Source organism: Coregonus clupeaformis, chromosome 8 (assembly GCF_020615455.1).
Source record: "Coregonus clupeaformis isolate EN_2021a chromosome 8, ASM2061545v1, whole genome shotgun sequence".
In the NCBI taxonomy this organism is placed as follows: domain Eukaryota; kingdom Metazoa; phylum Chordata; class Actinopteri; order Salmoniformes; family Salmonidae; genus Coregonus; species Coregonus clupeaformis.
Window position 1 is genome coordinate 52534891 of NC_059199.1, and position 14201 is coordinate 52549091.

Below are 14201 nucleotides of genomic sequence, written 5' to 3' on the forward strand. Positions count from 1 at the left end.
TTTCTGAGTAAAGTTCGTTATTTACTCAGTTCTGTGTCCTGCGCCTGACTCCGTCCTACCGCTGCACACTGACACCTGACACTTTTAACTGATTGGTACACTAATTTCATTAGTCTTAATTTAACTAAATTATATATATATATATATATATATATATATATATATATATATATATATATATATATATACAATGGGGGAAAAAAGTATTTAGTCAGCCACCAAATGTGCAAGTTCTCCAACTTAAAAAGATGAGAGAGGCCTGTAATTTTCATCATAGGTACACGTCAACTATGACAGACAAAATGAGAAAAAAAATCCAGAAAATCACATTGTAGGTTTTTTAATGAATTTATTTGCAAATTATGGTGGAAAATAAGTATTTGGTCAATAACAAAAGTTTCTCAATACTTTGTTATATACCCTTTGTTGGCAATGACACAGGTCAAAAGTTTTCTGTAAGTCTTCACAAGGTAATCAATCTTCCCTACCCCAACAGTCATTCTGAATGTAGGTTGCGTGTGATTAAAAGTTCAAATAGTTGGATATCCTAACTCTGGCTGGATTCCAATAGGAATTACACATCGCTTTCCAAGCCAGCATAATGTGACTTGCAGGCTTGATGTGGTATGTAAACCAGGAGTTTCAGACCAGTGTGTTAGGGTCTAACTAGGCCCTCAAAGGTTTTATGATATATGTAATGTGTTGTCATAATGAGTTTAATTTGAAAGATAACATATTCACTTAGACACTCACTTGGTGAAGGCTACAGTACTGAAAACTATTCAATTCAACAACCATGTCTCTGTGGCTAACAAATACAGTCATGGGAGGTAACTACAATGCACTCTAAATACAAGGCACTCAAGGTATGCAAAAATGTAGAATATTTTTTAAATTCTGTGAACAGCTTTTTATTTTTATTAACTGAATACCATCTGGTTATTGGGACAGACATGAATGCCATTTTGGACATGTGGACAAATAAAATAAGATTAATTACAATCCACACGCAACCAAGGCTCACCAGCATATACTCTCTGATTACAACCTAATTGATGCTTGGCAAGCACATACTCCTAATGCAAGAGAGTACACTTTCTACTCCCCTGCATAAATCATTCTCACAAATCAATGTATTTATATTATCTACAACTCTTCTCTTTAATCAATAAAATAGAAATCCAACATATGATCACTTTTGATCACCACGTCTAGTACTGCCAATTACACGTTTCAGAATCTCCTAATTGTAACTAGGCCCTCAAAGAAAGACATAAGGCCTTATGATACACTGTATATATGAGAATCAACAAAGGGAGAAGATTCCAATCATGAAAAAGTAAGCAGATGGTGTAGGTCGTGATGAAATTAACCAGTAACATCTTGGCCTAACTACGTACACATGCAAGATGCAGAGGATGCAGAGTGTTCTATATCTATGAAAGGCCCAGCCTATGACCACATCCTGTTCAGCTCACAGTACTTTCTGGTAGGGAGAGGTGGGGGGCTCTGGGCGTCCAAATGCGATCTTGTCATACAGAGTCTGCGGCTACATGTGACAGATAATCAAGAAAAAACTGTTTCAGCATCAAGAAATGTATTGACTATTTTCAAAGTAGACTACCGTACATAGTCTTCCATTCAATCACAGACATTTTAACATTATGACTATTTATATCTTACCTCATTCAATCTTGGGATAGCCAGATCATTGACAGTCTCATAGATGGACATTGGGTTTACCTGACTGTTCGATCTTGTCTGGAATCAAAATACAGCCCATTACAAAACAGTACATACAGCTTCCACACATTCAGATACATAATAACGGCAATGCATACTTACATCTTTAATGATTGTGTTGATCATAACATCAGCATATATTGTGTTGACAGTGCTGTCTTTGAAAAGAAAAAAATATTAACCAATCAGATACATTTTAAACAGGATATCAACAAACATACCCAGGAATTAATAAACAAAACTTCTGAGGGGTCTCACTCTTTTCCCAATTCCTAGCAAATCCTCACAAAAAAAAAAAAATCAGCTGAAGAATATTTCTAGAACCACCTGAAATGTAACTGTAAGTATAGTTAAGGGCCCTAAGCAGTACATACCTGTGTTACGGCGGCCCCTGCAGTAGAACACTGCCACAGCTACAGTGAGGATCAGCACCACAGCGCCTCCTACTGATACTCCGACATAGATGGTATACCACACCAGTCCTGTCAAATATTGTACAACACACATGATTAGACTACACGATATGATAAAAACGAAATGGCACTATGTCATATACATCCAATGTAATCACAAGCATTATATATTATATTTGGATAAGAGCGTCTGCTAAATGACGCAAATGTAAATAAGCATATAAGCACACTGAAAAGTGTATGGAAGGGATTATTATGATATCTAGGTACCTGGTGTGGTTGTGTCATTACTACACTTTACTGTTGCAAAGGCAGATTTCCAGCTGACTAGGTTGGAGGCATTGCATGTTACAATGATGTCTCTCTCTGCAGGAGAGAGAGAGAGGTGAATCTGCTGGGCGTCTGCGTACATCTCATTGTCTCTCTCCCAGGTGTATGTAAGGTTGGAGTAGCAGGACACGTTGCACACCAGCCGCACCGTACAGGAGTGGTTGGCCAATAGCTTGATGTCTGTCTGGATCACCACCTTGGATATAGGCTCTGAGAGAGAGAGAGAGAGAGAGAGAGAGAGAGAGAGAGAGAGAGAGAGAGAGAGAGAGAGAGAGAGAGAGAGAGAGAGAGAGAGAGAGAGAGAAATGAGAGAGAGAGAGAGAGAGAGAGAGAGAGAGAGAGAGAGAGAGAGAGTTGTAATCAGTCATCAACAAGATGTTACCAGAGTGTAAGACAAAGGATGGAATATGTCATTAACACTATAGTCATAGAAAAGTAAACTATGTAAAGAAGGTGATAGCTTCCTACCGTGAACCTGCAGAGTGACAGCCTTACTGGGAATCTGCTTGTCTGTTTCAGCAATAACTAGATATTCCCCTGAGTCTTGCAGAGTCAGTTTCCTAATTGTTAAACTGAAGTCTTTGGCATTCATTTCTAGTCTCCCCTTGAACTGGGATCCATGGAAATATAAACCTTCTGAGTTGAATTCTGCAATATCCTTTTCGCTATACCTCCAATTAATTAGGGTGACATTTTGCCCCTCTAAGCCTGCAGGCATCTCCACGGAGTCCCCTACTGTCTTGTGGAATGACAGGTATGAAGAAACACCCACACCTGAAACACAAAAATTGACATTGGCATTCTGACATCAATCAATGGTTACACTTACTGCTGTGTAATTATTCATGTAAGTATGGTGTAGCAAGTATTGCAATTACTCATTGTTACAATGTAATACTTGTTACAGTGTGCCTACATGACTAATTACACAATAATACTCTGCAATGCAAAGTGTTACCTAATCAATAATAGATAATAATGGATTGGATTTATATAGAGCATTTCCAGGTTTCATTTATACTGTACGTGGCACTTTACATATTTGCACTTTATATCTTTAAGTAACAGAGTGTGTGGGTCCATCTTTACTTTATTAAAGTCCGCTCCTCCCCCACATTCAGCAGAACAGTATGAGATGACAGGAAAAGAGAATTGGGGGTGGATCTGATAACTCCTCCTCAGCTCACAAATACAAATCCCACTGTGTTTACTGAGTAATTATTCCCCAGAAATGCATCATATACTGCATGGGCAACATTATAAATACATGTCAGTCTGAAGTGATGTTTTATAAACCCTTACACAAAAAAACATCAGTCATGAATTAAGAAATAAATACAGTTACAGTTAATTGAAGAATTTATGGCAGAGCTGCAGTTATCCTAGTCATGCAATGTATCTTATTATGTAATACAAACAACAATTACATACAGTCCCATATCACCTTAAATTTAATGAATGACATGCATCTAGCACAGGGTCGTAAGATCTCTTGCATTCTAGAAGCACTGCAGAATCAATACATCATGATATGTTGCTGAATATAGGTATTATGTAGGTGTTATCACACAGTAATAAAGCAAACGTTTCGAGATATTCAACCAATCACTGATGACTAGGCATTCTACAGTCAACACACCATGCAAAGACCAACAATGAATTTAGAGAAAGCTAACGGTTTTCCAAACTTTATTATACCATCAAACACATGCACATGAGAATTATTCTACCCTCTTGGTTTCACATTAGACTAAGGAGACCGTTGAAAAGACCCTAAGCAGCCAACTGACTAAAGTCAGTAAGTGGTTATCCATTTAGGCAGACAGAATGTATCCTGTTTGGTTCCGAAAACAAAGTGAGAAACTCTTCCAACTTCTCGGTCAAGTGTAATGGTGTAGTGGTGAAGGAAAAATGCTATGTTACATACATTTGGATGTGAACTGGACCAACACATGACATGTGAACTTATGGCTCTGAAGGTCATTGGGTAGGTTCACTCCAGGACAAAGTTCCTGGCAAGGTAGCCAAGTTCCTGTATACAGAGAGTATGAGGACCCTGGAAACATCTCTGATACGGTGCCACTATGGCTATGCTTCTATCTCATGGTTCAGTGGCGTATCACAAAATCTGAAGGACAAATTTAAAACGACCCAAAACAAACTAATGAGAATTATACTGAAGCTCAGCCATTGGGACGCACGTTGGTCCTAATCATTTCAGGGAACTGAACTGGCTTCCAGTTAATCTCCTGGTGGTGCAGATAAAACTGTTGATGGTTTTTAAAGTGATACATGACCTTGCCCTCAGTTACCTTTCTGATTATTTTAATTTCATTAGAGACTCTCATAGTCATCACACCAGAGCCAGTGTTGGCAGTATGAGACTGCTGCTCTATAGGAGCATGGCTGGAAAAAGCTATTTCCTTAACACTGGCACAGAGGAATGGAATGGTGTGCCAAACCATATACAGTGGGGGAAAAAAGTATTTAGTCAGCCACCAATTGTGCAAGTTCTCCCACTTAAAAAGAGGAGAGAGGCCTGTAATTTTCATCATAGGTACACGTCAACTATGACAGACAAAATGAGAAAAAAATATCCAGAAAATCACATTGTAGGATTTGTAATGAATTTATTTGCAAATTATGGTAGAAAATAAGTATTTGGTCAATAACAAAAGTTTCTCAATACTTTGTTATATACCCTTTGTTGGCAATGACACAGGTCAAACATTTTCTGTAGGTCTTCACAAGGTTTTCACACACTGTTGCTGGTATTTTGGCCCATTCCTCCATGCAGATCTCCTCTAGAGCAGTGATGTTTTGGGGCTGTGGCTGGGCAACACAGACTTTCAACTCCCTCCAAAGATGTTCTATGGGGTTGAGATCTGGAGACTGGCTAGGCCACTCCAGGACCTAGAAATGCTTCTTACGAAGCCACTCCTTCGTTGCCCGGGCGGTGTGTTTGGGATCATTGTCATGCTGAAAGACCCAGCCACGTTTCATCTTCAATGCCCTTGCTGATGGAAGGAGGTTTTCACTCAAAATCTCACGATACATGGCCCCATTCATTCTTTCCTTTACACGGATCAGTCGTCCTGGTCCCTTTGCAGAAAAACAGCCCCAAAGCATGATGTTTCCACCCCCATGCTTCACAGTAGGTATGGTGTTCTTTGGATGCAACTCAGCATTCTTTGTCCTCCAAACACGACGAGTTGAGTTTTTACCAAAAAGTTATATTTTGGTTTCATCTGACCATATTACATTTTCCCAATCCTCTTCTGGATCATCCAAATGCACTCTAGCAAACTTCAGACGGGCCTGGAAATGTACTGGCTTAAGCAGGGGGACACGTCTGGCACTGCAGGATTTGAGTCCCTGGCGGCGTAGTGTGTTACTGATGGTAGGCTTTGTTACTTTGGTCCCAGCTCTCTGCAGGTCATTCACTAGGTCCCCCCGTGTGGTTCTGGGATTTTTGCTCACCGTTCTTGTGATTATTTTGACCCCACAGGGTTAGATCTTGCGTGGAGCCCCAGATCGAGGGAGATTATCAGTCTTCCATTTCCTAATAATTGCTCCCACAGTTGATTTCTTCAAACCAAGCTGCTTACCTATTGCAGATTCAGTCTTCCCAGCCTGGTGCAGGTCTACAATTTTGTTTCTGTCACGACCCGGTGCGAGAAACAGTCACTAATAATTGTCAGAACCCAGAAGATGAGGCAGACACAGCAGTACTAGAGATGGTGGTTTAATTAAAGAACAAAATCTTCAGGCAAAGAAACTAAATCCACAATGTCCAGAAATAAAGCCAAGAGGCACAAAGAGGAAAACCTCCAAAAAACAAAAGAAACTCCACAAAGTGGTAAAATCCCAACCAGAGAAATATCCATATAAAACAAGGCTTGGGCTGGGTGCTAACTTACAAACACTGAGCAAGGAACTGAGGAACACACAGGGTTTAAATACTAACAAGGGAATGACCTACAGGTGCAAACAATAATTAGAGCAAGAAAAACAAAAGGTACAAAAAAGGTGCAATGGGGACATCTAGTGACCAAAACCCGAACAGTCATGGCCAAAACCTGACAGAATCCCCCTCCTAGGAACGGCTCCTGACGTTCCTACCAGCCTTCTCAGGGTGGAGGGCCCTGAACTGACGAATGAGGTCAGGGTCCAGTATGTCCTTGGCAGGAACCCAGGAGCGCTCCTCGGGACCGTAGCCTTCCCAGTCCACCAGATACTGCCAGGACCGCTGCACCCGGCGGGAATCCAGTATCCGGTGGACGGTATAAGCCGACTGGCCACCGATGACACGGGGCGGAGGGGGAGGTCTGCCTGCCGGGATAAGGGGAGAAAAAACAACAGGTTTTAATAAAGAAATGTGAAATGTTGGATTGATTTTAAGGGATCTGGGTAAGTGCAGGCGAAAAGTAACGGGATTGACTCTCCTGGCAATCTTAAAGGGACCGATGAACCTCTGGGACAGCTTGCGAGACTCCACCCGTAGTGGTAGGTTCTTAGTTGAGAGCCATACTCTCTGGCCGGGGTACAGGGTAGGACCGGGACGGCGACTCTGTTGGCTTGTCGTTGGTACTGCTGAGAGGAATGCAGAAGATTAAGACGTGCCTTCTTCCACGTAAGCCGACAGCGTCTGATGAACCTCGAGGCTGAAGGCACTCTGACTTCTGCCTCCTGGTCCGGGAACAATAGAGGCGCATAGCCAAACTGACACTCATGCGGGGACATACCAGTGGAGGAGGAGCACAAGGTGTTGTGCGCGTACTCGCCCAAACAATGAAGGATGACCAAGTGGACGGGTTATTGGAAACCATGCATCTGAGGGTGGTTTCCAGCTCCTGATTCATCCTCTCAGTTTGGCCATTGGACTCCGGATGGTACCCTGAAGATAAACTGGCCGTGGCCCCTATGAGTTGGCAGAAGGCCTTCCAAAACCTTGAGGCGAACTGGGGACCTCTGTCGGAAACCATATCTTGCGGAATCCCAAAGACTCGGAACACATGGTTAATCACCAACTCAGCCGTTTCCTTGGCAGAAGGTAATTTGGTCAAAGGAACAAACCTGGCCGCCTTAGAAAACCTGTCGATGATGACTAGGATCGTAGTATTACCATGGGACGGAGGAAGGCCAGTAATAAAGTCCAACGAGATATGGGACCAGGGTCGGTGGGGAATAGATAGAGGGTGAAGGAGTCCTTGAGGGCGGAGGTGAGAAGATTTGCCCTGGCAGCACACGGAACAGGCTTTGATGAAAGTGGCAACGTCTTCTTTTATGGTGGGCCACCAGAACTTACGCTGGATGAACTCCAAGGTGCGGCCTACGCCCGGGTGACAGGTGAGGCGAGAGGAGTGCCCCCACCGAAGGACTTGAGACCTTGCTGCCTTGGGAACAAACAACCGATTAGCAGGACCTCCTCCAGGACCCGGTTCGATGGCTTGAGCTTGTTTCACGGTATCCTCCACTTGCCACGAGATCGGAGCCACGATCTTAGCGGCCGGAAGGACAGTCATGTCAGTATCTTCTCTAATGGCAGGAGAGTAGATTCGTGACAAGGCGTCCGGTTTGAGATTCTTCGACCGGGTCTATAGGTGAGGATAAACTGAAATCGGCTGAAGAAAAGAGACCATCGAGCTTGTCTGGCGTTCAACCGCTTCGCCTGCTGGATATACTCCAGATTCTTGTGGTCCGTAAGCACTTGAAACGGTTGAGAAGCCCCCTCGAGCCAGTGTCTCCATTCCTTCAATGCCATCTTAACCGCTAGGAGTTCACGATCCCCCACATCGTAATTCCTCTCGGCTGGGGTAAGCCGGTGAGAGAAGAAGGCGCAAGGATGAAGCTTCTTGTCTTCACCCCTCTGTGACAGGACAGCTCCAACCCCAACCTCTGATGCGTCTACCTCCACCACAAAAGGTTCATCCGCCGTTGGTAGTGTCAGGATGGGAGCAGAGAGGATGCGCTGCTTGAGTCCTTGGAAGGCCGTCTCAGCTTCTCTTCCCCACAGAAACCTTGTGTTGCCACCCTTGGTTACCGCCGAGAGAGGGGCTGCCACCGAGCTGAAGTTCTTGATGAACTTGCGGTAAAAGTTGGTGAAGCCCAGGAAGCGCTGAACTTCCTTAACGGACTTGGGGGTGGGCCAATCCGCTACCGCCTCTACCTTCTTGGGGTCCATCTGGACTCGTCCGGGTTCCACTATAAATCCCAGGAATTGTACTCGAGAGGAATGGAATTCACACTTCTCCGGCTTAACGTACAAATGGCTGTCTAGGAGGCGTTTGAGCACTTGTCTGACATGCTTAGTGTGTTCTTGAAGGGAGCTCGAAAAGATGAGGATGTCATCCAAGTAAACAAACACAAAGATGTTAAGCATATCCCTAAGCACATCGTTTATGAGCGCTTGGAACACAGCCGGAGCGTTGGTCAGGCCGAAGGGCATCACAGAGTATTCGTAGTGACCAGTAGGCGTGTTGAAAGCGGTCTTCCACTCGTCCCCGGGTTTGATCCGCACAAGATGGTATGCGTTCCGCAGGTCAAGCTTAGTGAAGACAACTGCTTCCTGGAGCAGCTCGAAGGCTGTGGCCATAAGGGGTAGCGGGTAGCGGTTACGGACGGTTATGGCATTGAGTCCCCGGTAGTCGATGCAGGGTCGTAATCCACCGTCCTTCTTGGCCACAAAGAAAAACCCTGCTCCCGCCGGCGAGGTAGATGGACGCATGAGACCTGCTGTCAGAGCGTCCTTGATGTAGGTATCCATAGCAGCTCGTTCGGGAGGAGAAAGGGAAAAGATCCGACCCCTGGGAGGGCAGGTCCCGGCAACAGGTCGATGGTGCAATCGTAAGGTCTATGGGGTGGTAGTTTGGTGGCCCTCTGTTTGCTAAATACCAGTTTGAGGTCATGGTAACACTCGGGAACTCGGGACAAGTCGATGGATTCTAGAGACTCGGAAGGAGAACTCTGGGAACTCGGGAAGATACAAGTGGCTTGGCACGTAGGACCCCACTGCTTGATAGTGCCCACAGACCAGTCGATGTGAGGGTTATGGCTGTGAAGCCAGGGATAACCAAGGACGAGAGGAAACTCGGAACAGGAGATCAGATGAAAGTTCATCACTTCCTGGTGTTGGGAAACTGAAAGTCGTAAGGGGGTAGTGGCACGAGTGACAAGTCCAGATCCCAAAGGACTTCTATCCAACGTAGTAACCCTTATGGGGTCACTTAGAGGTTCAGAAGGAACGCCATTCTCCTTCGCCCAGATCCCATCCATGAAGTTACCTGCGGCTCCAGAGTCTACCAAGGCTTGAAGAGAAAACTCGTGGTCGTCCCAGGAAAGGGTAACAGGAATGAGCAGGCGGGAGTTGGATGGATGGGAGGAGGTTATGTTTCCCGTTACAGTCCTCCCAGGCCTGCACGGGAGAGTGCGTTTCCCTGGAGCCCGGGACACGTGGAGCGGAAATGGCCCGGTTTGCCGCAATATAGACAGCATCGCTCCCTCATCCGGCGGTCTCTCTCAGCCTGGGAGATGCGTCCAACCTGCATGGGTTCTGGTGGAGCCAGCGAGGATAAAGGTGGAGACTCGGAGCTGGAACCGATAGGAGCTAGGGTGAGCGGTCTATGGTTTTGTTCTCTCTCTCTCAGACGCTGGTCTATGCGTGAAGCCAACTTGATAAGGGACTCGAGGTTGTCCGGTGGTTCCCGAGTGGCCAGTTCATCTTGGATGGTGTCAGAAAGACCCTTCAAAAAACACACTGTGAGCGCCTCGTCGTTCCAGCCACTTGCTGCTGCCACAGTGCGGAACTGGATGGCATAGTCCGTCACGCTGCGCCGACCTTGGCGGAGAGTCAGGAGCTGTTTGGCTGAGTCAGGGCCGTTGGTAGGACCTTGAAACACTCGCTTGAATTCTTCAGCAAAGGTAGAGTAGCTGGCACAGCAGGGACTTTGGGCATCCCACACAGCAGTAGCCCAGGCCAGGGCCTTTTCCGACAGCAGGGTGATGATATATGCTATCTTGGACCGGTCGGTGGGAAACGACGATGGTTGCAGCTCAAAGGAGAGAGAACATTGGGTGAAAAACCCCTTACAAACACTCGGGTCCCCTGAGAACCGTTGGGGAGGCGGCAGACGAGGTTCAGCCAGGGGATTAACTGCCAGGGGTCCTTGAATCGGATGAACTGGAGCAGAAGCGGTTGCCGGGGAAAGTCGATCCGAAATCTGCTTTATGGAAGTCAGCATCTCTGACAGAAGTTGAGAATGTCTAGCCATTAAGGCCTCTTGCTGAACCAGAGCAGCTTCGTGGCGTTGGACAGTCCCCTCATGGTGGGACAGCATGGAAAAAAGATCCTGGGTACTGGCTGCCTCTGGGTTCATAATAATGGCTCAGTGTTTCTGTCACGACCCGGTGCGAGAAACAGTCACTAATAATTGTCAGAACCCAGAAGATGAGGCAGACACAGCAGTACTAGAGATGGTGGTTTAATTAAAGAACAAAATCTTCAGGCAAAGAAACTAAATCCACAATGTCCAGAAATAAAGCCAAGAGGCACAAAGAGGAAAACCTCCAAAAAACAAAAGAAACTCCACAAAGTGGTAAAATCCCAACCAGAGAAATATCCATATAAAACAAGGCTTGGGCTGGGTGCTAACTTACAAACACTGAGCAAGGAACTGAGGAACACACAGGGTTTAAATACTAACAAGGGAATGACCTACAGGTGCAAACAATAATTAGAGCAAGAAAAACAAAAGGTACAAAAAAGGTGCAATGGGGACATCTAGTGACCAAAACCCGAACAGTCATGGCCAAAACCTGACAGTTTCTGGTGTCCTTTGACAGCTCTTTGGTCTTGGCCATAGTGGAGTTTGGAGTGTGACTGTTTGAGGTTGTGGACAGGTGTCTTTTATACTGATAACAAGTTCAAACAGGTGCCATTAATACAGGTAACGAGTGGAGGACAGAGGAGCCTCTTAAAGAAGAAGTTACAGGTCTGTGAGTGCCAGAAATCTTGCTTGTTTGTAGGTGACCAAATACTTATTTTCTACCATAATTTGCAAATAAATTCATTAGAAATCCTACAATGTGATTTTCTGGATGTACTTTTCTCAATTTGTCTGTCATAGTTGACGTGTACCTATGATGAAAATTACAGGCCTCTTTCATCTTTTTAAGTGGGAGAACTTGCACAATTGGTGGCTGACTAAATACTTTTTTTCCCCACTGTAAAATCCATCAATATACGCTAGGGAGTTTTAAGATAAACCCTAAGAAATGGTTTATGGGCAAAATGCTTTAAAACTGCACAACAAAGTATAATTGTTTCAATGAACGTCACTTGGTAATCTATTTTATTCCTTTTGCGGTTTCCTCCATATTGATGAGGTGTATTTTAGGTGTTTTTTGCTTTCATGTTATCTTGTGTATATTTTTGTTTTCATGTATTTTCTTGAGGTCCACAATGGGGATACGTTTTAAAACTTTTTTGTGTCATCCTCGGCGATGGTTGTATTGTGGTTGTATTGTGTTTAAAATGTTCAAATGAATAAAAATCGTCACAAAACTTACCATAGTGGAGGTTGGAGAGTATGAGAAGGAGTATTCCCTGTTTGGAGAAGCAGGAGAAGGGACCACCAGACATCTCTTTAAGGCGTTGTATGACTGTTTCCTCTGGCTGTATGTCCTCATCTATCACTGTCACTGGTAGCAAGCAGTTGACTACCAAAACACACAGAGAAGAAAGAGTAGAGAAAGAGCAGAGACTTCCTTTTGATGAGGGCTGCTGTTCTATAAAATCATTCCTGTATGTTAGTTGAAAAATAAGTCACATTCTATAGTTGCTCTCTGGAAATACCCCTTCGCTCAGCTTGAGAGTTAGTAGATGAGGCGTGGGTGTGTTTGGGGTCTGTCACTGTGTTGTTCAATCTGGTGGTGGTGGTTTTGGAGCATGTGTTTCCTACCTGCTGCTGGTTGTGTGGTTAATGGTCATGGTGTTTCACAGATACCGGTAACTTTGTCACTTTATGAGCAGACCACTCAATGTTGCAGAGAAATAAAAAGGAGGGAGAGAGAAGGCTCAGGGGAAGAGAGAAAGAGAGACAGAGACAAAGAGAGAACGAGAGATAGGGACAGAGAGAGACAGAGAGAGAGAAAGAGAGAGAGAGGGGGGGAGAGAGAGCAAGAGAGAGGTGGGTTAGAGAGAGAGAGCGAGAGAGAGCAAAAATATCATAACAGTGTGCGTGCATTTTCATCTAGGCTTCATATGCCTGGAGAAGTGTTTGCATGACTTCTTCTGCATGCTCATAGGTCAGTGTGACTGAGGGACATGAAACACCTGCCAACTTTTTCAGAAGGTAGTGGGTCCAAGGTTACTGATAGAGGCCCCCTTCTACATTTCAGGTAACATCTTGTGGTGATGTTACTTCCTGTGACTTGTGGTCTCCGTGGCGACCTGTTTCTGTTTCTCAGGAGCAGTGACAATGACCTGGCTGCTGGCTGTCTGTCTGACCACATAGACATAGACACACAAACACAGAAACCCCCTAACTGGAACAGTGACTTTCCAAACCATGCAGGGATATTGAAAATAGCAGTCAGAGTCATACACCACTAATGTCATTGTATATATACAGTTGAAGTCGGAAGTTTACATACACTTAGTTTGGAGTCATTAAAACTATTTTTTCAACCACTCCACAAATGTATTGTTAACAAACTATAGTTTTGGCAAGTCAGTTAGGACATCTACTTTCTGCATGACACAAGTAATTTTTCCAACAATTGTTTACAGACAGATTATTTCACTTATAATTCACTGTATCACAATTCCAGTGGGTCAGTAGTTTACATACACTAAGTTGACTGTGCCTTTAAACAGCTTGGAAAATGCCAGAAAATGATGTCATTGATTTAGAAGCTTCTGGTAGGCTAATTGACATCATTTGAGTCAATTGGAGGTGTACCTGTGGATGTATTTCAAGGCCTACCTTCAATCCCAGTGCCTCTTTGCTTGACATCATGGGAAAATCAAAAGAAATCAGCCAAGACCTCAGAAAAATAAATGTAGACCTCCACAAGTCTGGTTCATCATACCACGTTCATCTGTACAAATAATAGTACGCAAGTATAAACACCATGGGACCACGCAGCCGTCATAACGCTCAGGAAGGAGACGCGTTCTTTCTCCTACAGATGAACGTACTTTGGTGCGAAAAGTGCAAATCAATCCCAGAACAACAGCAAAGGACCTTGTGAAGATGCTGGAGGAAACAGGTACAAAAGTATCTATATCCACAGTAAAATAAGTCCTATATCGACATAACCTGAAAGGCCGCTCAGCAAGGAAGAAGCCACTGCTCCAAAACTGCCATAAAAAAGCCAGACTACGGTTTGCAACTGCATAAGGGGACAAAGATCGTAATTTTTGGAGAAATGTCCTCTGGTCTGATGAAACAAAAATAGAACTGTTTGGCCATAATGACCATCGTTATGTTTGGAGGAAAAAGGGGGTTTCTTGCAAGCCGAAGAACACCATCCCAACCGAGAAGCATGGGGGTGGCAGCATCATGCTGTGGGGGTGCTTTGCTGCAGGAGGGACTGGTGCACTTCACAAAATAGATTGCATCATGAGGAAGGAAAAATATGTGGATATATTGAAGCAACATCTCAAGACATCAGTCAGGAAGTTAAAGCTTGGTTGCAAATGCGTCTTCCAAA

The 14201-nt window shown here is 44.4% G+C and overlaps 1 protein-coding gene across 1 annotated transcript; it reads right to left on the minus strand.

Moving 5' to 3' along the window:
* Nucleotides 1–643: 643 nt before the first annotated feature.
* Nucleotides 644–12364, minus strand: LOC121572462 (CD48 antigen-like). Its single transcript, XM_045222388.1, has 7 exons — nt 12054–12364; nt 2955–3260; nt 2427–2696; nt 2118–2225; nt 1846–1901; nt 1684–1761; nt 644–1549 (listed from the first exon to the last, which is right to left on the minus strand). The coding sequence occupies exons 1-7, from the start codon at nt 12124–12126 to the stop codon at nt 1475–1477; spliced, it is 966 nt and encodes a 321-aa protein (XP_045078323.1). The 5' UTR covers nt 12127–12364; the 3' UTR covers nt 644–1474.
* Nucleotides 12365–14201: the final 1837 nt, after the last annotated feature.

What these genes read in the sequence shown, in the direction of transcription:
- LOC121572462 (XM_045222388.1), bottom strand. Translation starts at nt 12,126, where the DNA reads ATGTCTGGTGGTCCCTTCTCCTGCTTCTCCAAACAGGGAATACTCCTT. An exon ending in ACTCTCCAACCTCCACTATG is followed by an intron (nt 3,261 to 12,053) that starts GTAAGTTTTGTG and finishes TTTGTGTTTCAG; the next exon opens with GTGTGGGTGTTTCTTCATAC. An exon ending in CAGGGGCCGCCGTAACACAG is followed by an intron (nt 1,902 to 2,117) that starts GTATGTACTGCT and finishes TTCTTTTCAAAG; the next exon opens with ACAGCACTGTCAACACAATA.